This window comes from Elephas maximus, chromosome 13 (genome assembly GCF_024166365.1).
Source record: "Elephas maximus indicus isolate mEleMax1 chromosome 13, mEleMax1 primary haplotype, whole genome shotgun sequence".
Taxonomy (NCBI): domain Eukaryota; kingdom Metazoa; phylum Chordata; class Mammalia; order Proboscidea; family Elephantidae; genus Elephas; species Elephas maximus.
The window spans coordinates 67679333-67703598 of record NC_064831.1 but is presented as its reverse complement, the minus strand read 5'-3'; the positions used below and the strand labels follow the sequence as shown (position 1 = coordinate 67703598).

Sequence of the window (24266 nt, the reverse complement as noted above, 5' to 3'; positions counted from 1 at the left end):
TGGATATTATCCTATCACTGATAGCGTTGTACTTCAGGACAGATCTTGAAACATTCTTTTTGACGATGATTGCAACACCATTCCTCTTCGAGTTGTCATTCCCAGCATAGTAGACTATATGATTGTCTGATTCAAAATGGCCAATACCAGTCCATTTCAGTTCACTAATGCCTAGGATATCGATGTTTATGTGTTCCATTTCATTTTTGACGATTTCCAATTCTCCTAGATTCATACTTTGTACATTCCAGGTTCTGATTATTAATGGATGTTTGCAGGTGTTTCTTATTTTGAGTCGTGCCACATCAGCAAATGAAGGTCCCAAAAGCTTTACTCCATCTATGTCATTAAGGTTGACTCTACTTTGAGGAGGCAGCTCTTCCCCAGTCATCTTTTGAGTGCCTTCCAACCTGGGGGGCTTATCTTCCAGCACCATATCAGACTATGTTCTGCTGCTATTCATAAGGTTTTTACTGGCTAATGCTTTTCGGAAGTAGACTGCTGGGTCCTTCTTCCTAGTCTGTCTTAGTCTGGAAGCTCATCTGAAATCTGTCCTCCATGGGTGACCCTGCTGGTATCTGAATACCGGTGGCATAGTTTCCTGTATCACAGCAACACACAAGCCCCACAGTACAACAAACTGACAGACACGTGGGGGATGATCTCATTTATATGAAATAAATACCTAGAAACCAAAGATTACTAATGGTAACCAGGTGTGGAAGGGAGGGGAGAAGGGAGAGTTTTTTGTTTGTGGAGGTCATCGAATTTATCTTAATGGTGGTAGAGTATTTTGGAAAAGGACAGTGGTAACAGTGGCACAACATGAAAAAATGTAATCATTGTCATTTATTGTAAATATGTAAGTTGTATTGGTGAATGTTGTGGTGTGTATATTTTCACCACAGTTAAAGTCCAGAGACAGGACTCCAGGCATGGTGTACGTAGGCTGTGTTCTCCTCCTTTGAGATTTTTCCATGTTGATTCATCCTTGGATTGAATGTCATGTTTGGGTGTGCCTTACTAAGTCCATAGATAGACAATAGTCCTCTTTCAGTATCTCTTTAGAAGGTGTGGAAATCTTTAAAAGTCCCACCTCATCAAGCACACTGCCCCTCACTTCTTGGCTAGAACTGGGGCCTGTGTCAACCCCTAAACCAATGGCTGGTGAAAAAGAATGTGAGACCATTATGATTAGTTTGGATCATTGGTTCTCAAAGTATGATTTGGGAATCACTGGGAGACATTTTCAGGGGGTGTGCAAAAGCCAAATCGATTTTCATAACCTAAACCATTATTTGCCTTTTTCACTCCCATTCTTTCACAAATGTGCAGTGTAGTTTTCCAGACTGCATAACTGTGATGAGAAGTCTCTGGGTGGTGCAAATGGTTATGTGCTGGACTACTAGCTGACAGGTTGGCAGTTCAAATCCATCCAGAGGCATCTCAGAAGACAGGCCTGGCAATTGACTTCAGAAAGGTCACAGCCTTAAAAACCCAATGGAGTTCTCTGTAACACAATAGGGTTACCATGATTCAGAATCGACTCCATGGCAACTAGCAAGAACATGCCGTGATATTGCAAAAGATTGAGTTCAGAAGCAGATGAGAATCCAGCTATTTTCCATTATCCAGAAATTAGAAGAATATGAAGTGATACCACACTATTCACTATTTGTGAGTTGTGGAAATGGTTATTTTTCATAAAATTGTTTTCCTAATGTGTAATGAATTTAAGATATATTTTAATTTTTAGTATGGTAAATATTGATAGAATAACCCACATAAACAGAAGTTCTTAGTGGGTATCAATATTTAAGAGTGTAAAGGGATGCTGAGGTCAAATTGAGAACCACTAGTTTAGACCAGTGAAGGTTATCCTCAAGAACTGGGGAACAAATGAGGGATGTTAACAAAGCAGCCGCTGGAGTAATAGATGTTAGGTGGGCAAGTGGCAGTGCTTACTGTGCTTAGATTCCTTTTATCTATGGTTCTCAACTTGAGCCGGCATCGGAATGACTGACCGAAACCCACTTTCCTCGAGTGCATTTTCACTCAAAGTGACCCCATAGGGTTTCTCTACAGAAGCCGACTGCCACATCTTTTTTTGCGAGGAGCCACTAGTGGTTTAAGTGGCGACCTTTAGGTTACCAGTGGGTGGCTTTAACCGTGATGCCACCAGGGCTCCTTAGAATGACCGAACCAAAAAAGAAAGAAAGAAAAAAAAAAACCAAACCGGTTGCCCTCAAGTTGGACTCCCAGTGACCCCATTGTACAGAGTAGAAATGGCCCATACAGTTTCCAAGAGCACCTAGGTGGATTCCAGCTGGTGACCTTTTGGTAATCAGCCGTAGCTCTTAACCAGTATGCCACCAGGGCTTCCTAGAATGACCGACGAGGTACTTCAAACACAGTTTCTGATTCAGTAGGCCTGGGGTGAGGTCTGAGAAACACGTGAAAACTTAAAAACAGGTGACTCTGATGCTGCTGGGGAGGAACCAGTGTAGTTTGGGGCGCGCTTTCACAGACATTACCTTTCAGGCTGCCTCAGAACTGCAGGTGCCATTTATGCCATTTTATGTGTTAAGGACATGAGGGCTACAACAGTGATTTATCCAAGTTCACAAGGTGTTGAATAAGGGCAATGAGGAACGCAGCCATAGACTCAAGCCCAAGTCTTCATACCCTAAATCACTTAAAGCTGAAAACTGTCCAAAAATTGGGCACATGCTATTTAACAGTCTTTGGGACTGTAAAGACCAATTCTACCCCGTCCTTGTCTTCAAAAAACTGAAAATAAAAACTTAAACGCTGCAAGTGTAGCGAGAGGCACATAGGGAACAGTACATATTTTGACTCCGACAGCATAAAAGACCTCCAGGAAGGTTTCCGGCGGAACCTCCCAAAGTAAGCTAGCTCACAAAGTCCAACACCGGAAACCTGACGGCCGGACTCACGTGGGCGCCTTGCCGCAGCCACGCCTTCCCTGCCTGGCCGGAAGTGACGTGCGCGCCCGCCCAGAGCTCGCCGGCTGGGCGGTCCTGTGCCAGCCTAAGCAGGTCCCTCCAGGCCGCCGTAGTGCTTGCCACGGGCGGGTTGGGGAGCAATGGAGCTGGTGGGCGGCGGCCGCGGCGATTGCCGCAGCTCCTGCTCCGCAGACCCGCGAAGCACCTTCGTGTTGAGTAATCTAGCGGAGGTGGTGGAACGCGTCCTTACCTTCCTACCCGCCAAGGCGTTGCTGCGGGTGGCCGGGTGAGGACAGAGGAGGCGGGACGCTTGCCTCAGGACATGCCGCAGGCATGCTCAGGCCGGCGGGGTGGGCTGAGACCACTGGGACCCAGGGGTGCCCCGGACCCCCAGCCCTGCCCCGAGGCGACGCCCCCACCCGCCTGGTACCCCTACCGAAGGGCTCCCCGAGGGGACTTTTCCCTGAGGGGCGAAGTTCCCGTTAAGGTTCCCCGCGTCTGGCTCTTCCTCCGAACTAGCGCCCAGACACCTGTCTTCCTCGGGAACTTTGGAGCTGGCAGGGGTCTTCGGCTGCTGCACTTGCGGGTGGGGGTCTGCCGGCAGCGGAGGAGGTGGAAATGAACGTCAGTTCGCAACCTCTTGTGCATTTGCGTCCCCAGCGTATGCCGCTTATGGAGGGAGTGCGTGCGCAGAGTGTTGCGGGCCCATCGGAGTGTGACCTGGGTCTCTGCGGTCCCGGCGGAGGCCAGCCATCTGGAGGGGCACTGCTTGGTCCGCGTGCTAGCAGAGGAGCTTGAGGCAAGTAAGAAGGGGTGTCGTGCACAGTAGGGTTGTTGGGACAGCTTTTGGGAACTAAGGTTTTTTTTTCCAATTGCAGTTTTGTTTATGGCTTTATTTTTTGTAATGCAGGAAACGTTTTCTCATGCCGGGAAAGACTGTAAACATCAGTTTTAACAGTTGTATATTTGTGCCGTGATGGTTTATTTGACTCTTTGAATGTTGGAAAATTTTGAGTATCCAGATTTTCTGTATTATAATAACGGTGCGCAGAACTTTCCCTTCACCGCCTTCCGTTGAAGCAAGTATCGCTGTCGATTTTGCAGGAAAGGCAACTCTCTTGCACCGGGTCAGGCAACCAGAAAGCCAAGACACCCAAATAGTTCGACTACCAATCAAATACCCTTGTGTATTCTATCTCTGGGCCTCAGTTTCAAAAAAGGAGACAATGTCTAGTGAGGGGAGTGTAAAAACTTGGACTGTGAAGTCAGAGGGGCAGCCGCTTGAGCACAAGTGAGAGTGAGGCTCTGGTATCTCACCTGGGAGTGGGAGGGAGCCATTTGAGAGTAAATTGCCAATCTAATGCTCTGTCACTCCCTCGTTCTTTAGTATGTATTATGTACAAGGAAGAACATTGTACATAAGTACAATACAGCCATCAGGATGGAGATTATTATTGATACATTTCTACCATATCATTCTTAGACTCTGGTCAAATTTTGCCGGTTGTCCCAGTAATGGCCTTTATAATGGCTTTTATAATCGCCTTTGATCTGGAACAGTTTCTCAGGCTTTCTTGACTTTTACAAACTTGACACTTAGGAAAATTACAGGCCAGTTATTTTGTAGAACATCCATCAATGTGGGTGTGTCTGAAGACTCTGGTTATTAGATTCAGATTGTGCATTTTGGGCAGGAATATCGCAGAAGTGTTACTGTGTTCTTTGCATCCTGTCAGTTGGTATATGATTTCCATTTATCACATTATTGGTGCAAATTATCTTTGATTACTGGATTAAGATGGTGTTTTCCAGGTGTCTCTACTATAAAATTACTCTCTACTGCAATAAGTGTTTTGGGGTGAGACACTTTGAAACTATGTAAGTAACCCATTTTGTTCTAGTAGCTTCTCTTAGCGACCCTGTAGGACAGAATAGAACTGCCCTGTAAGGTTTCCAAGGCTGTAATCTTTACAGAAGCAGACTGCAGCATCTTTCTCCTGTGGAGGCTGGTGGGTCTGAGCTGCAGACGTTTCAGTTAGCAGCTAAACCGAAAGATCTGCAGCTGAGCACTTAACCACTGTGCGACCAGGGCTCCTGAAAGAACTTTGTCTGTTTATTTATTTATATCTGTTTATACTCTTGATCTCCTATTTTATTCAGTAGGATATGATCTTTACTATTAGCATTTATTTTGGTGCTCAAAATTGTCTCCAGTTTGGCTAGTGGGTGTTCCATCCATCTGGCTTCAATACATTTTAGAGATGAGTCTGTCATCTTTGAGCACTTTATTGCATTCTTTCACGAGATGGTCTAAGTTTTGCTAGCCTTAGTCCTAGAATCAGCAGTTTGTGCAAGGAGTCCTGGATTTTTTAGTGGAGAATGGTATTTAGAAGTCAAAACCTGGATGCAAGATACACTCATTGGTGTTGAGAGGTTTGCTGCTCCAAAGACCAGACAGGAATATATGTATATGTGTACATGCGTGTGTGTATAAACATGTGTATAAACGTGTATATAGATATAGTTTTAGTCATTTAGTGCTGCTGTAACAGAAATACAAGTGGGTGGCTTTAACAAAGAGAAGTTTATTTCCTCACATTAAAGTAGGCTAAAAGTCCAAATTCAGGGTGTCAGCTCCAAGGGAAGGTTTTCTCTCTCTGTCGGCCTTCTCGTCAATCTTCCCCTGGACTAGGAGCTTCTCTGTGCAGGGCTCCCAAGTCCAAAGATGTGCCTTGCTCCCCGTGCTGCTTTCCTGGTGGTGTGAAGCCCCCCTCTCTGCTTCCCTTTCCTTTTTGTCTCTTGAGAGATAAAAGGTGGTGCAGGCCACACCCCAGGGAAACTCCCTTTACATTGGATCAGGGGTGTGACCTGGATAAGGATAGTATTACAATCCCACCCTAATCATTTTTAACATAAAATTACAATCACAAAATAGAGGACAACCACACAGTACTGGGAATCCTGGCCTAACCAAGTCGACGCATGTTTTTGGGAGACACAATTCAATCTGTGACATATATACACGTTTACAACTTTATCTCTATATATGTAAATTAATGAGTTCACAAATGTACATCCAGTTCTAATCCAACGAAAATTTCTTTCTAGTGTTTTCTGTACTCATATTTGTACCTCCCTTCCGGACAGTGAGAAGTCTGGCTTCCGTGATTCTTAATATATATTTAGATATTAGACTAATCTCCTGCATGTAACCAGTCTTGTTGTCCTTCCTTGTGTGAACAGAGCCCTTAGATGTCAGGGAGCTGGTCAGTATCCAGAGGCAGGCTTGCAGAAAACTTTGTTCTGGTACTTTGACCCAGGTCTGCCTGGTCCATTTTTAGGAGTTTGTCATTTAAAAAAATTAAAAATTTAAGCAAAGACTTTTCCATAAAGATGTTCTTTGGAGCATCATTTATAACAATCCAATGTTTATCTAATAAAGTCATTAAGTGACAGATTGCAAGGTACATTAATGATGAGGGGAAATGTAGATTTTATAAATGAAAAAATAGATGATAAAATCATACGTTTAGTATAATCTGAAATTATTTAGAACAAAAAGGAAAGAATAGGAAAGAAATAAGTGAGAATGCTAACATACATTTTCTTTGGGCATAGAGTTTTTTTTTTTTTAAGTGCTTCTTTAAACTTTTTGGGGTTTTGTTTTTCAGATTTTTAATCACAGCAGGTATTTTAATACAGCTTTAAAGGCTGACACATTGTAATGGCTGCTGTAGCCAAATTTAGGCTTTGGCACATACTAGCTGTATGACTTTGAAAAAGTTACTTAATTACTGTGAGTCCTAGGTTCAGCTCTGTAAAATGAAATAGGAAAAAAAAAGGTAATTTCCCTTACACTCTTACATAGAGTTTTTGTAAGAATTAAATCATGAGTAGGTAATACATGTAACACATTACCTGTAGTACCAGGAATGTAATATTTTTAATTAGTGTTACTAAATATTCTTTATTATTGATATTATTAAAATTCGTATAGTAATACCATTTTAAAAAGACTGTACATTGTAGTAAACTCTAGCTTGTGTGAGATTAAAAACGTAGAAATCCTACTCAAATCGTACCTGCAGTTTTCTTTGTGTTTTCCAAAATTATCTATAGTGGACATGGTACTTTTATAGCCATAAAAAAAAGTTTTAACTACCCCCCTCCGTTCATTTTTTTTGTAAAGTTTATTTTGTTGTTGAGAATATACACAGCAAAATATATACCAATTCAACAGTTTCTACGTGTACAGTTTAGTGACGCTGATTATATTCTTCGAGTTGTGCAACCATTCTCAGCCTGCTTTTTTAAAAAAAAATTTTATTGTACATTTGGTGAAAGTTTACAGAGCAAATTGGTTACCCACCACCCTCCTTTTCTGAGTTGCTTCTCCCTCATTAACATAAACCCACTGCCCCCAGGATTCCTATCTGATCTTTTGAATTGCTGTTGTCAATTTCATCCTATATAGATAGTTCCTAAAAGAGCATAATGCTTAAGGCGGATCTTTTTTTTACTAGTTAAGCTAAACTGTGGTTCAATTTTAAGATGACTTCAGGGGATATTTTTGGTTTAAGGTTTAAAGATTTATTTCAGGGCAGTAGTTTTAGGGGTTCATCCACCCTCCATGGCTCCACAAAGTGTGAGTCTGTGACGGTTTGAAATTCTCTTATGTGTTTTCCCCCTTTTGATCAGGATTATGCTATGTAATCTTTGATTAAAGTGTTCAGTAATGGTAACTGGGCACTACCCAGCTTTTATGGTCTCATGACAAAGGAGGCCATTGTTCACAGGGGCAGTTAACCACATATTCTACTTCCTTCACCTATTCCTGACTCTTTCTTTGTCTGTTGCTCCAGTTGAATAGAGACCAGTTGTTGTGCCTTGGATGGCTGCTTGCAAGTTTTTAAGACTCTAGGCACTATATGACAAACTAGGAGGTAGGGCAGAAGCGCTAAAAATATTACTAGACCATTTAACTGGGATGTCCTAAGAAACCATGACCCTAAACCCCAAACTAAGGAACCAAGTCCCATGAGGTGGTTGGTTATACATAAGCAGCCTCGGCAGTTACTCTATTTTTTTGTCATTGTAGATGTATCACATAGCTTTTGCCAGTTCAACTTTTTACAGGTGTACAACTTATTGACAGCAGTTACAGTAATTGACTGTGCAACCCTACCCTTAATCAGTACGATTTTTCTATCACTGTTAACCCCTGTCTAAGTCATCTAGTGCTGCTATAACAGAAATACCACAAAAGGATGGCTTTAACAAAGAGAAGTTTATTCTCTCACAGACCAGTAGGTTAGAAGTCCGAATTCAGGGCGCCGGCCCCAGGGGAAGGCTTTCTCTCTCTGTCAACTCTGAAGGAAGGTCTTTGTCATTGGTCTTCCCTTGGCCTGGGAGCATCTCAGAGCAGGAACCTCAGGCCCAAAGGATGCTCTCTACTCCCGATGCTGCTTTCTTGGTGGTATGAGGTCCCCGTGTCTCTCTGCTCTCCTCTCTCTTTGCTATCTCAGAAGAGATTGGCTTAAGACCCTACTTAATCTTATAACCTTATAATCAGTATAATTGCTGCTTGTCTGTCTCATTACATCATAGTGATAAGATTTACAATATATAGGGAAATCACATCAGAAGATAAAATGGTAGACAATCATACAAGGGAATCATAACCTAGCCAAGTTGACAGATATTTTGGGGGGACACAATTCAATCCATGACACCTCCTTTTTCTCTCTCCCTCCCACCTCTGGTAACTACTAATAAACTTTGTTCTGTATACATTGGCCTTTTCTTGTTTTTTTAAATAAGTGAGGTCATATAATATTTGCCCTTTTGTGATTGGCTTATTTCACTGAGCCTAATATCATGGAAACCTTGGGGGCATAGTGGTTAAGTGCTACGGCTGCTAACCAGAAGGTCAGCAGTTCACATCCACCAGGCACTCCTTGGAAACTCTATGGGGCAGTTCTGTTCTGTCCTGTAGGATCGCTATGGTTCAGAATTGACTGGACAGCACGGGTTTGGTTTTTTTGGGTAATGTCTTCAAGCTGTATCCATACTGTAGCATGTATCAAGATTTTACTTCTCCTTTTTTAACTGGCCAAGTAGTATTCCATTGTGTGTATGTACTACATTTTGTTTTTCCATTCATCTGTTAATGGGCATTTAGGTTGTTTCTACCTTTTGGGTATTGAGAACAGTGCTGCAATGAACATTGGTATACAAGTTTCTTTTTGAGTCTCTACTTTCGAGTCTTCTGAGTATATACCCAGGAATTTTTTTTTTTTTAATTGTGATTTAGGTGAAAGTTTACAGCACAGATTATTTTCTCATTAAAAATTTATATACAAATTGTTTTGTGATGTTGGTTGCTTTTTTTTTTTAATTGTAGTAAAAATACATAACAAAAACATTTGAACAGTTTATGAAAGAAGACATTCTGGTGGCCAAAAGACACACGAAGAGATGCTTGCTATCATTAGCCATTGGAGAAATGCAAGTCAGAATTACACTGAGATGCCATCTCACCCAGCAATAATGGCATTGTTCAAAGAAACAGAAAACAACAAAAGTTGATGAGATTGTGATTGGACCTCTTACACACTGCTGGTGGGAATGTAAAATGGTACGACCACTATGGAAGAAAGCACGGTGCTTCCTTAAAAAGCTAGAAATAGAAATGTATGATCCAGCAATCCTACTCCTAGGAATGTATCCTAGAAAAATAAGAACTGTGACAAGAATAGACATATGCACATCCACATTCATTGCAGCTTTATTCACAGTAATAGAAAGATGGAGACAACCTAAATGCCCATCGATGGATGAATGGATAAACAAACTGTGGTACATACACACGATGCAATACTACGTAATGATGAAGAGTAATAATGAATCCGTGAAACATCTCACAGCATGAATCAATCTGAAGGACATTATGCTGAGTGGAATAAGTCAGTCACAAAAGGACAAATAAGGTATGAGACCACTATTATGAACAGCCAAGGAAAGGTTTACATACAGAAATAAACATTCTTTGATGGTTACCAGAGGTGGGAGGGGGAGGGAGGGAAAATCACTAGCTGGAGGGTAGGCACATGTTAGCTTTGGTGAAGAGAAAGATGGTACACAATATGGTAGGCACATGTTCGCTTTGGTGAAGGGAAAGATGGTACACAATATGGGGGAAGTCAGCACAATGTGACCAAGGGAAGAGAAGACACTGAGAGGTACGCAGGAATAAAAGACGATGATGATAAGTATAACAGTCCTGCAACAACAGTAATAACAATTTTTGAGTGGATACATAGGTAGCTATGTATGCTGAATAGGTGTGGGAGGGTGTATGAGTACATGCGTATATAGGTTTGGCTGTGGATATTTCTAAATATTTGTATGCACAGCATGTAAATTCATATACATAATAGAAGGCACAAGGGGCATGGTCGTTGGAGACATATTGGACATAACCAAACCTTGTGGGACAGAGTCACTGTCTTGGGATATCTAGGTCAGTCAACTGGCATAACATAGCTCATACAGCCTACTTTGGTAAGTAGCTTTTGGGGTTTTAAAAGCTTGCGATCAGCCATCTAAGATACAATTATTGGTCTTTTTCCGTCTGGAGCAAGGTAAAGTGAAGAAAACCTAAGACATGAGGAAACAATTATTCCAAAGGACTAATGGACCACAGGAAACACAGTCTCTGCTAGCCTGAGACCAGAAGAACTGGATAGCGCCTGGCTACCAATACTGACCACTCTAACCAGGATCACAATAGAAGGTGTCGTTTAGAGCGAGGGGGGCGGGGGGGAGTAGAACAAAATTCATATTGGTAAAGAAGACCAGATTTACTGGTCTGAGAGAGACTGGTGGGATCCCTAAGACTATGGCTTATATAAGCACCTTTTTAACTTGGAACTGAAGCCAACCTCGGAGATGACCTTTCAGCCAAATGATAGGCCTGTAAAATAAATAGTAACACCCACAAGAAAAGTGCTTCTTAGGACAATCACTATATGAAACCAAAAGGGCAACATCTGCACAAAAGCGAAGATGAAAAGGCAGGAATGGGCAGGAAAACCAGACAAATGGAAGTGGGGGACTCAGGGTGGTAATGGCGAGAGTGCTAACATGTAGTGGAGAATGCGATCAATGTCATGGAACAATTTGTGTATAAACTATTGAATGGGAAACAAATTTGCTCCGTAAACCTTTATTTAAAGTACAGTTAAAAAGATGCCAGCTCAATTTTTGCGTGTGTTATTCAGTAACAATTAAATTCCTCGTATTGTGCAACCACCTCCTCTATCAGTTTCCATATTATTCTGCCACTTTTAACAGGAACTCAGTTCCCCCTAAGCAGTGATTCCCTCTTTCCCGCTCCCTCTCACCTCGATAACTAACCACTAATAAGTTTTTATCTCTGTATATTTGCTATTTCATGTAAGTGGAATCACACAGTATTTGTCCTTTTGTGACTGACTTATTTCACTCAGTATGTTTTCAAGGTTTATCAATGTTGTGGCATGTATTAGAATTTGATTTTTCTTTATAAAAAGGCTGAATAAGATTCCATCGTATGTATATATCACATTTCGTTTATCCATTCATCTGTTAATGGACATTTAAGTTGTTCACATCTTTCGACTATTGTGTTTCTTGTAGTTTTGGTTAGGTTTTTACAAATTCCCTAAACTTCTGTTTATCTGGAAATGTCCTAATTTCACCGTCATATTTGAGAGACAGTTTTGCTGGATATATGATTCGTGGCTGGCAGTTTTTTTCCTTCAGTGTTTTATATAAGTCATCCCATTGCCTCCTTGCCTGCATGGTTTCTGCCAAGTAGTCCGAGTTTGTTCTTATTGACTATACTTTGTAGGTGACTTTTCGTTTATCCCTAGCCACTCTTAAAATTCCGTCTTTGCATTTGGTTCTGGCAAGTTTGATTGTAGTATGTCTTGGTGACTTTCTTTTGAGGTCTACCTTTTGTGGAGTTCGATGAGCATCTTGGATAGATAGTGTCTCATCTTTCACAATATCAGGGAAGTTTTCTGCCAACAAATCTTTAACAATTCTCTGTATCTTCTGTTATCCCTCCCTGTTCTGTTACTGCAAACACTCGTAGGTTATTTCTCTTGATAGAGTCCCACATGATTCTTCGGGTTTCTTCATTTTTTTAAATTCTTTTATCTGATTTTTCTTTGAATATATTGGCGCCAAGTGTTTTATTTTCAATCTCAGCAACTCTGCCTTCCATTTCCTCAATTCTGCTCTCCTGACTTTCTTCTGAGTTGTCTAATTCTGTAATTTTATTGTTAGTCTTCTGAATTTCTGATTGCTGTCTCTCTAAGGATTCTTGCAGGCTGTTAAATATTTCATTATGTTCTTGAATAACCTTTTTAATTTCTTGAACTGTTTTATCTGTATGTTCCTTGGCTTGTTCTGCGTTTTGCCTGATCTCATTTCTGATGTCTTGAAGAGTTCTGTATATTAATCTTTTGTATTCTGTATCTGGCAATTCCAGGAATATACCTTCATCTGGAAGATTCCTTGATTCTTTGTTTTGAGAGCTTGTTGAAGTGATCATGGTCTGCTTCTTCGTGTGATTTGATATTGACTGTTGTCTGTAGGGTCGCTGTGAGTTGGAATCAACATGATGGCATTGGGTTTGGGTTTTTTTTTTTTGGTTGTCTCTGAGCCATCTGTAAGTTAATTTATTTTATATTTGCTTTCTGTATTCCAGTTTCTTGCCTGTTTCGTTTTCATGTGCCCAAATAAGCTGCTTGAGTGAGCTAGCTTGATTATTTTCGCCTTTCATGCTCTAACGTCCTGTCATCAGATGGCTAGAGCTGTTACCAGGTATATGAGCCTAGGAGTCCATTCGCTTTTCTTGTACTGATTTAGCTCAGGTATCCAGGTAGTTGTTATCAAGCGTGTGGTACGGGCTCTGTCCTACAGTCTTAGAGGGGCAGGGGTGATTGGTGTAGGCACAGGTATGTCGTTGTAGCAGGGGGTCACGTTCTGAACAAGGCAGGGGGCTGACAAGCATCCCTCAAGTGCCTGTGAGGAAGATGCATCCCTGTTCCCTAGAGTGCACAGGTGGTGTTCTGCAGCCGGACCGTGGACACCCAGTGTTTTTGGTTGTAAGGACTGGGAGGTATCACTTATTCTTAGACCTCTCTGGGGGCTGACTAAGTGACGTGAGTGGAGCCACCAGCCCTTAGGCCCTTGATGTTGGTAGGTGAGGACCCTGTTGAATAGGCAAAGTGGTGCCAAACATCAAACACCACCTCTCTACCACACAGCTGAAACAGTTGCAGTCTGCCAACGAGGGCCTATTCTCCTGAGATGGGCCCACACAGGTCCGTGCAGGGAGTAACGGTATTCAAAGTCTGCGGACCATTTGTGGCTGGACAGGAGCTGCTTCTGTCCTGAGCTCCCCAAGTTAGTGGAGCTGGCAGATTATCTTTTCCCCCAATTGTGAATTCATTCCTTCTCCAAGGCGAGGAGAATGGCTCAGAGCACACAGCAGGACCTGTCTCAGGCCCAGGGAAATCGACAGCCACTGAAGCTGGCTTGGGAGCTGGGGGCATGGTAAAATAAACCCAAGTACTTAGCTTTTGCCTCTTTTGGCTGTTTGACTAGTGCTCAAATGAACGTTGGTGTACAAGTCTGTCTGTTCCTGCTTTCAATTCTTTTGAGTGCATACTTGCTTTAACTTTTTTATTAGAAATATTTTCAAATCCATTAAAAGTTTTATAAAACATCTTGCCATTTGTAATGTCCTGGAATAATGGAATGAGGTCCTAGTTGTCTTACATTGTTATATTTTGAGAACATTTTCATTTTGAAGATTACTTATCATTGTCACTGCTTCTAGTGAGAATTAGGAAGAGAAACTCAGCAGTTGTTTTTTTGTGGGTGCCAAAAAAGAGAATCATAAAACCTCAGGATAAGACTTCCAACCTTCATTTAAGAACGGGAAACCTAAGGTCTAAAAGCTTCCTGAAGGTTATTCTGCTAGATTGTGGTAGGTAGAATCAGTACTAAGACCTAAATCTCTTGAATTCTTTCTCCTTAACTCGCTACATCAGGCATCACAGACTCAAATGACTTGGAAGATCAAGCAGGGTAGCCTAATAGGGAGTGGTAGGGCTGTGGCAAACTTGAGAGTACCTGCCTCCGTTCAGCCCCAGTCAAGAGGTATGCAGTCCAAGCATTGTCAGAATGTCTAGTTTTTCAAAAGAATCTAGAAATCCTATTTTATGTAAAAATTCTGTGGCATTTTAAATGCTGGCAGTCAGTTTACATTTTTTGAAAATGCTGTGTGGGGCCAAGGAAACCATATCTATAGGCCTTAATCTACCTCCTAACTTTTCTGAGAATTGTCTATAAGTCTACTCTGAAACATTTTAACATTCCCCCAAATTATAATGGATCAACTTTTTTTGTTTGTTTAACCAACATTGAGGTTTCACTGTATGTTAAGTACTTAATTACATTCTTATAGTAAAAATCTTTGACAATGACCGGCTTAGAAGTAAAAATATCATTACCCTTTGCTTCCAATCAGCTGCTATGCCACTTGCCTATAATGTGAAGTTAATGGAAGTCTGACCAAGTCCAGCTCCTAAGGGGATACAGGGCACAAATAAGAATGACTGCGATGTAAGGGGTGAACCATGATGAGAGTTCGGAGTACTGAGGCAGTCTAGGAAAGGTTTGCTAAAGGAAGCAGCACATAAGATGACTCTTGAGGAAAACAATCTTTAAATGCAGAAAGAAAATAGCAGGAAGACATATGCAGAAATGGGTGTGACTAGATAGAAGTGAGCTGATGGCCTTGCAGGAAACTAGTGGGGAAGGCCAGAAATGCAGGCCTGGAATATTCAGTTTTATAGGCAATGAGATGACGAGTGACAGCCCGTTTACCTTTCCTCTGTTGGTGAGATATTTCTGTTATCATGATGCCTGTTCAAATAAAGCAGGTGACATCTTTTGCTGGTACTTGGTGTTTTTTTTTTTTGGTTTAGGAGCCTAAATTGTTATCACTATGAAAATGAATTTTTGGGGGACTAGAATGTGTCCTACTTGTGTGCCATTGAGTCAGTTCTGATTCTTATCAACTCAATATGACAGAGTAGAACTGCCCTGTAGGGTTTCCTAGGCTGTAATTTTTAAGGGAGCAGATCACCAGGTCTCTTCTTTGGAGTCGCTGGTGGGTTTGAACGGCTAACCTTTTGGTAAGCAGCCAAGCAGTTAGCCATTGCACTATCAGGAGTCCTTTGAAGGAATAATTTGTTGTTGTTGTTAGGTGCCGTTGAGTCATTTCCGACTCATAGCGACCCTGGGTACAACAGAACAAAACACTGCCCAGTTCTATGCCATCCTCAAAATTGTCATTGTGCTTAAACCCATTGTTGTAGCCACTGTGTAAGTCCATTCTGTTGAGGGTCTCCCTCTTTTTCGTTAACCTACTTTACCAAGCATAATGTCCTTCTCCAGAGACTGATCCCTCCGGATAACATGTCCAGAGTATGTGAGGCATAGTCTTGCCATCCATGCTTCTAAGGAGCATTCTGGTTGTACTTCTTCCAAGACAGATTTGTTTGTTCTTTTGGTGGTCCATAGTATATTCAGTATTCTTTGCTGACATCGCACTTCTTCGGTCTTTGTTATTCATTGTGCAGCTTTTGCTGGTGAGGTAATTGAAAACCATGGCTTGGGTCAGGCACACCTTAGTCTTCAAGGTGAATAATAGGCACTCAGTAATTGAATTAGCAGAAAATGAAAGAGAATGAATGAAAAGTGAATCAGAAGTGGATGGGTTTAGAGTGCTAACGTTGACCTGAAGGTAGGTAGGGCAACTGCAGTTTGTGCCAGGGAGATGCTTTAGGGACCACGAGAGCACTCAACAGATTCATTTGATCCAATTCTAATTTTTTTTTCTTTGCAGAATGTTCATATCTTACCACAGACGGTTCTCTACATGGCTGATTCAGAAACCTTTATTAGTCTGGAAGAGTGTCGTGGCCACAAGAGAGGTAAATATCAGAAGAAAAAATTTTTGTTTCCTTATATACCTTCTGGAAACCTTGGTGGCGTAGTGGTTAAGTGCTATGGCTGCTAACCAAAGGGTCGGCAGTTCGAATCCGCCAGGCGCTCCTTGGAAACTCTATGGGGGTAGTTCTGCTCTGTCCTGTAGGGTGGCTATGAGTCCGAATCGACTTGACAGCACTGGGTTTGGTTTGGTTTTTGGGTTATGTGCCTTCTAAAAGGAAAAAAACCAAACCCGTTCCCGTCAAGTTGATTCTGACTCATAGCGACCCTATAGGACAGATTAGAACTGCCCCGTAGGATTTCCAAGGAGTGGCTGGTGGATTCAAAATGCTGGCTTTTTGGTTAGCAGCTGAGTTCTTAACCAGTGCGCCACCAGGACTCCTGTGTACTTCCTATATAGAGTTAAATATGTTACCAAAACCAAACACATTGCCATCGAGTCAATTCCAACTCATAGGAGCACTATAGGACAGAGTAGAACTGCCCCATACGGTTTCCAGAAAAAGCTGGTGGATTTAGACTGCTAGCCTTTTAGTTAGCAGTGGAACGTTTAACACTGTGCCACCAGGGCTGCAAATACTGTACTAGTCCTGAGAATTACCGACTTTCTGAGGCTTTAGGCCTACCCCCTGTGGTATGCATGAATGAATCTATATTTGAATCTTGAGGAACCCTTTTTGTGCTAAAGGTTAATTTTTTGAACTGTAGTACAACTGAAACATCCTTCATAAGGGTTTTTTTTTAAATCCTCCAGGTACTTTTTATTATTAAAACAACAATTATGTCTTTGGCTATTTGAGCCTTTTATTGTGTTTGAACTATGGTGCCACATTTACCAAAATTATCTATAGATATCGATATCATGCATTCTCCTTGATTTGCTGAGGGAAAAACCAGACTAAATGTCCCAAGGTATGTGTTGACTGTTTATGTAGCCAAGTAGTTATGTTGTAGTATTAGCTGAACAGAAAGGTACAAGAGGAAGTCTAAAATGTGGTTGCTGCTGCTACATTTGACATCAATGGGGCAAAAGCAGTATATGAACAAAGGCAAACTAGTGGTGCTAACAGTCAATTTTAGAATTTGAAATATAAATTAGAAGCCAAAAAGGGGGGAAAAGTTTAAACAGAGTCTTTAGATTTTCTTGTAAAGCTTTGTGGTGTCAGATGATTTAAAGATTGTACAATATTTGCTTTCCTTTTTACATTGTCAACTTTGACCTTATGTGAATAACATTTAGTAATTTTGTTACTGTATTATTACAGCAAGGAAAAGAACTAGTATGGAAACAGCATTTGCCCTTGAGAAGCTATTTCCAAAGCAGTGCCAAGTCCTTGGGATTGTTACTCCAGGGATTGTAGGTGAGAGTAATACCAACTTGATAATTTCATGTCTGGCATTAATGTGGGGTTGTACAGATTGATGATTTATTTCTAGCTTAAAAGTATATTCACATTTTTGGCCATCCAGGACACAGTGAAATTAGTCATATTTACCATGGTATTATATTTGACTTATATTAATGTTCTTAGGTTACAGTGGTTAATATTTGAAATCTGAAGGCTACGTATATAAACCAAATATAATGCATGTCTTTCCCATCCTTATCCTGTCTGCCCGTCCCTGCCATAGAAAACCCCTGTTCTGATATCTATGTTTGTCTGTTGTTAAATGCCATGTAAATGGAACCATACGATGTGCGTTCTTTTTGTGTCTTGGCTTCTTTCACTCAATATAAACTTTCAACAAAAATGTTTTGTTTTGAGATTCATCCATGTTGTTTGTGTCAGTCGTTCATTCTTTTTTTTCAGTTTCTTGAGTAGCAGTATATAAAAAAATCAATATTTGCTTATCCATTCTCCTTTTAAAGAATATTTTGATTGTTTTCAGTTTTGGGCTGTTGTGAATGAAGCTGGTGGGACATTTTTCTGTAAGTCTTTTTTTGGATGTATATTTTCATTTTTCTTGGATAATTACCAAGAAGTGGAATTTCTGGGTCTTAGGATTGGTATGTATTTAATTTCATAAGAAACTGTCAAACAGTTTTCCAAAGTTGTACTATTTTACACTCATCAGCAATTTGTGAGTGTAACTAACTTTATAAGAAGCTGTCAAACAGTTTTCCAAAGTTGTACTATTTTACATCAGCAATTTGTGAGTGTAACTTAGCGTCGAGTCTTTTTAACTTTAGCCATCCTAGTAGGTATGAAGAGGCATCTTATAGTGATTTTAATTTGAGTTTCTTTAATGACTAATGAATTTCTCTAATAACCATTTCATGTGCTTATTGACTGCTTGTGTATCTACTTTTATGAAGTGTCTAAGACTTCCAGTAGTTTTTTAAATGGATTGTTTTGTCTTTTTATTAATGCAGTATTAGAGTTTTTTATATGTTTGAGTACAAGTTGTTAGGTGTAGGTGTTGAAAATATTTTCTCCTAGCCTGTGACTTGTCTTTTTTTTTTTTTTTTATTGTGTTTTAGGTGAAAGTTTACAGCTCAAGTTAATTTCTCATTAAAAAAATTCATACATATATTGATATGTAACCTTAATTGCAATCTCTATAATGTGACAGCACACTCCCCCTTCCCACCCCAGGTTTTCCATGTCCATTCAACCAGCTCCTTTCCCTTTCTGCCTTCTCATCCCACCTCTGAACAGGAGCTGCCCATTTAGTCTTGTGTGTTTACTTGAACTAAGAAGCATGCTCTTCACGAGCGTTATTTTATGTTTTATATAGTCCACTCTAATCTTTGTCTGAAGAGTTGGATTCGGGAATGGTTTTAGTTCTGGGTTAACAGAGAGGCCAGGGATCATGTCTTCTGGGGTTCCTCTTGTCTCAGCTAGACCATTAAGTCTGGTCTTCCTTATGTGAATTTGAGTTCTGCTCTCTACCTTTCTTCTGCCCTGTCAGGGACTCTCTGTTGTGTTTTCTGTCAGGGCTGTCATTGGTGGCAGCTGGCCACCATCTAGTTCTTCTGGTCTCAGGCTGATGGAGTCTCTAGTTTATGTGGCCCTTTTGTCTCTTGAGCTGATATTTTCCATGTGTTTTTGGTGTTCTTTATTCTCCTTTGTGCCAGATGGATTGGGACCAGTTGATATATCTTAGATGGCTGCTCGAAAGCTTTTAAGACCCCAGATGCCACGCACCAAAGTGGGATGCAGTACGTTTTCTTAATAAACTTTGTTATGCCAGTTGACCTAGATGTCCCCCGAAATCATGGTCCCCAGACCCCTGCCCCTGCTGCTCTGTCCCTCGAGGTGTTTAGTTGTGTTCTGGAAACTTCTCAGCTTTTGGTTTAGTCCAGTTGTAGTGACTTCCCCTGTATTGTGTGTTGTCCTTCCCTTCACTTTTTTTTTTCTTTTTTCCTTGTAGCATATATCAGTATTTAATTTATTTTTGTTACTGAGTAATATTCCATTATGGGGATATACTGTATTTTATTTATTCATTTACTGGTTGATGGGCATTTGGGCAGTTTATGTTACTTTTTAGTATCATGAATAATGTTGCTGTAAACATTTGTGTACATGTCTTTGTGTGAACATGTTTTCATTTGTCTTGGGTGTATATTTAGGAGTGTAATTGCTCGGTTATATATCAACTGTATGTTTAAATTTTTTTAACTGTGTTTTTGGTGAGAGTTTACACAGCAGGTTAGGTTCCCATTTAACAATTGCTACACAAACTTTCAGGGACATTGGACACATTTTTCACAATGTGTGAGCATTCTCACTAATTCTCTTCTGGTTGTTCTGTTTCCAGTAATCTGGTTTCCCTGTCCCCTTACCTTCTCATCTTTGTTTTAGAGTGATTATTGACTCTTTGGTCTCAGGTAAATGATTTTTTAAAGAAGTACAATACTCATGGGTGATATTCTTTATTTTATAAGCCACTCTTACTTAGCTAAAAGGTAACCTTGGGATAGTTTTGGTTCAGAGTTTAAAGGCTATCTTGGGGAAATATTCTTGGGAAATTCCTCAGTCTCAACTGGTCCTGTAAGTCTGGACTTTAAGAATTTGAATTCTGTTCCACATTTTTCTCCCATTCTATCAGGATCCGTCTATTGTGACTGTGAACAGAACAGACAGTAGTGGTAGCTTGGCACCATCTAGTTCTTCTGGTCTTAGGGTAGATGATGCTGCATGTGACTTGTCTTTTCTTTTTTTTAATGAAGAGGAAATTTTTATTTGGTTAAATTCAGTTCATCGGTATTGTCGTTTTGTGGTTGATGTATTTTATGTGCTTTCTAAGAAATCTTTGCCTACCATAAGGTCACAAAGATATTCTCTTATATTGTCTTCTAGAAACTGTATAGTTTTAACTTTTACATTTAGTTCTATGATCCAACTTGAATTAATTTTTGTGTATGGTGTAAAGTAAGGGTTCAGAGTTGATTTCTTTTCCCCCATGTGTTTATCTAGTTATTCCCATGAAGACCTTTTTTCCCCCATTAAATAGTCTTGGCACCTTTGTCAAAATAATTGACCATATATGTATGTGGGAGTTTCTGAGTTTTATTCTGTTCCATTGATCTATTTGTCTATCTTTATGATAATACCACATCATCTTGATTACTGTAGCTATATAATGGGTCTTGGAATGAAGTAGTGTGAGTGTTCCAACTTTATTCTTTTTCAGCATTCTTTTGGCTGTTCTAGGTCCTTTGCATTTTTATGTATATTTTAGAATCAGTATTTTTAGAATCAGCATTTTCATGTACACTTTAGAGTCAGTTTCTACCAAAAAGCTTATTTTATTTATTCTGCTTAGTTGAAAGTTTACACCTCAAGATAATTTCTCATACAAAAGTTTATATGCATATTGTTTTGTGACATTAGTTGCAACCCTCATAAGGTGACAACACATTCCCCCCTTCCACCCCGGGCTCTCCATGTCCATTCAGCCAGTTCCTGTCACTTTCTGCCTTCTCATTCTGGTTTTGGACAGAAAGTGCCCATTTGGTCTCATATACCTGATTGAACTAAGAAGCACATTTCTCACATGTATTATTTGTTGTTGTATAGTTCTGTTCAATCTTTGTCTGAAGACTAGGCTTTGCGAGTGGTTTCAGTTCTGGGTTAACAGTGAGTCCAGGGGCCTTCCATAGTGTCGGGGTTCCTCCAGTCTCTGTTAGACCATTAAGTCTGGTCTTTTCCTGTGAACTTGAGTTCTGTTTTACTTTTTTCCCCTGCTCTGTCTGGGACTCTCTCACATGTTCCTCTCAGGGCGGTCATCAGTGGTAGCCAGGCACCATCTAGTACTTCCAGGATCAGGCTGGTGGAGTCTGTGGTTTAGGTGGTCCTTTAGTCCTTTGGAAAAGCCTGTTATTTTAATTCAGATTGGCTTGAGGCCTGCTACAGACATGCTTAAAATTTCTTTTTTTTTTTGTCTTGATACTTCTATGGAAGGAAGGCGCCTTATAAGAAACTTCCAAATTTTATTTTTATGTTATTGAGTCCAAATGTATTACGTGGGATTGGGGTTGATTCCACAGTTTTCTTCTTTTTTAAACTAGTAATAGTCATTTATTGTTAAAGAAAAATTAGAAGATACAGATAAGCAAAAAATAAAAAAATAAGCACCTTTGAGCACCAAGAGTTAACCACTGTGTTAATATCTTAATGCATAACCTGTCAGACTTTCAATATGTAGCATTATACAGATAGTCCCCAATTTACGATAGGGTTCCATTCCAACAAATCCATCGTAAATCAGTTCTGACGTAAATTGAATACCTCATTTTTTTTTTTTTTTTTAGTTTTCATAATTATTGCATTTTATTATCAGTATCTTTAAAATCTGATCTTTATTTTTGGGGGAGTTGGAAACATTATGTATAAACTGAGAGATATATTTTAACATTGTATGTAGTACATGGAACCCTTGTGGTGCAGTGGGTGAGAGCTCGGCTGCTAACCAAAAGGGCCACCAGCTGCTCCTTGAAAACCCTATGGGGCAGTTCTACTCTGTCCTGTAAGATCACTATGACTCAGAATCGGCTTGATGGCAACAGGTTTGGTTTTTTTATTTTTTGGATGTAGTACATATTACTAACAATAAGACATACAAAAAAAAAAAACCAGATGGTCGTAAGTGCGGTTTATTGTAACTCGAATACATTTTAAGTTGGGGACTACTTGTACATGGAAAATACGTGTGTCTGTATATATAAGAATGTGATTTTCTATTGACTTATAACCTACCATTAAAGAACTTCACAGCACAAGCAGATACTTGCACACCAGTGTTCACTGCAGCATTATTCACAATAGCCAAAAGGTGGAAACAACCTAAGTGCCCATCAGCGGATGAATGGATAAACAAAATGGGATACTACTCAGCCACTAGGAGAAATTAAGTCATGATACATGCTACAGTGTGGATGGAGCCTGAAGACATTATGCTGAATGAAGCACGTTAATCACAAAATGGCAGATATTGTATGGACTTACTTATACAAAATGAGAAGAACAAACGAATGTCTAGAGACCAAAGTTTATTAGTGGTTACCAGGTGGGAGGGAGAGGGAAGAGGGATTATTGCTTATGGTTTACAGTAATGGAAAAATTGCACTGATTAGTGGTAGGGTTGCACAGCTGATTAGTGTAATCACTATCAATAAGTTTTACACCTGTAAAAAGCTGACTTGGCAAAAGTTTTGTGATAGATATATTTACAGCAATAACCAGAAATAGTAGCTGCTGAGGCTGCTTGTGTACAACCACATACCCCATGGGATTGGAAGCTTAGGGTCGTGGCTTCATATGGTAATGTCCCAGTTACCAGATTTTTATGCAGATAACGTGCGCCTTCTGTATTTGTTTGCTAGCTGTACCCTCACCCTTCGAGCCACTCTCGCAAGTGCTGCCATGCCAGTTCTTTTCCGCTTGTTGCTGTAAAAAAGATTAGCATAGTGCGCTTATGAAAATACCTTTTGTGGGGGGGGGTGGCAAGGCAAGCAAACAAATGCAGAAGGCACGCGTTATTTGTGTAAAAATATGGTAATTGGCCCAGTGACATGTTTAGAGCTCCTGTTCTACCTCCTAGTTCATTCGTAGTACCTGGGGTCTTAAAGCTTGCAAGCGTCCATCCAGGGAATTGGTCTCTGTTTGCCTGGATCAACAGAGGAAGAAGGAGAGTCAGGAATAGGAGGAGGAAATGGACTATGTGGCTAATTGCCTCGTGAACAACTGCACCCTTTGCTATGAGACTAGAAGAACTAGATGGTGCCTGGCTACCATTACTGAATATTTTGATCAAAGATTCTATACACAAGTCCTGATCAAAAGGGCAAAAATGCAAAACAGAATTTCAAATTCTCATGGCCTTGAGACTTTCTAGAGTATGGAGGCCGGATGAATCCCTGAAACTTTTGCCCTGAGGTAATCTTTAAACCTTAAACCAAACATATCCCACTGAAGTCCTCTTAAAAGGAAACAATAGTTCAGCTTAAATAGTAAAGAATGTCTGCCTTGAGCGTTGTGCTCTTTTAAAATCTTAATCTGTATGGGATCAAATTGATAACAGCAACTTGAAAGATTAGGTAGGAACCTTGGGGAAGGCAGTGAGTTTATGTTAATATGAGGGGAACAACTCAGAAAAGGAGGCTGAGAATGGTTGCACAATTCGAAGAATGTAATCAGTGTCACTGAATTGTACATATAGAGATAGTTGAATTGGTATATGTGTGTCTGCGTATATTTTTAACAACAGCGAAAATTAAAAAAAACCTCAGAACTTCACAGCGTATTACGGACATATATCCACATCAATAAACATACAACTGTCATCATTTATAATAGCTATGTCATATTGTGGAGCCTTGGTGGTGCAGTGGTTAAGAACTTGGCTGCTAACCGAAAGATCGGCAGTTCGAATCCATCGGCCACTCCTTGGAAACCCTATGGGGCAGCTCTCTGTTCTGTAGGGTCAGTGTGAGTTGGAATTGACCTGACAGCACCTTTTTTTTTTTCCTATTGTATAAATATAATTTTTTTATTTATGTTTGGTAGGGCATTTGTTTTTATTTTCTGTTAAGAGTTCTGTGATAAAAGTACTTGTGTATGTATATACTTTATATAATTGTTCAACTTCTTTAGGATAAATTTTTTGAAGTGGAATTTCTGTGACAGCCCATTTACTACTGCCCAACTTTTTAATTTTTTTTTTTAATTGTGCTTTAGGTGAAAGTTTACCAAGCAAATTAGTTTCTTATTAAAAAAT

At 40.2% G+C, this 24266-nt stretch overlaps 1 protein-coding gene across 1 annotated transcript in view; it reads left to right on the top strand.

Annotated features, from left to right (window-relative positions):
• Nucleotides 1-3044: 3044 nt before the first annotated feature.
• Nucleotides 3045-24266, top strand: part of FBXO22 (F-box protein 22) — a 59481-nt gene continuing 38259 nt past the window's right edge. The window contains exons 1-4 of the mRNA XM_049852858.1: nucleotides 3045-3252; nucleotides 3627-3765; nucleotides 15937-16024; nucleotides 17306-17401. Coding sequence (XP_049708815.1) covers nucleotides 3107-3252; nucleotides 3627-3765; nucleotides 15937-16024; nucleotides 17306-17401 — 469 coding nt within the window. The 5' untranslated portion in view covers nucleotides 3045-3106. The remainder of the gene's footprint in view (nucleotides 3253-3626; nucleotides 3766-15936; nucleotides 16025-17305; nucleotides 17402-24266) is intronic.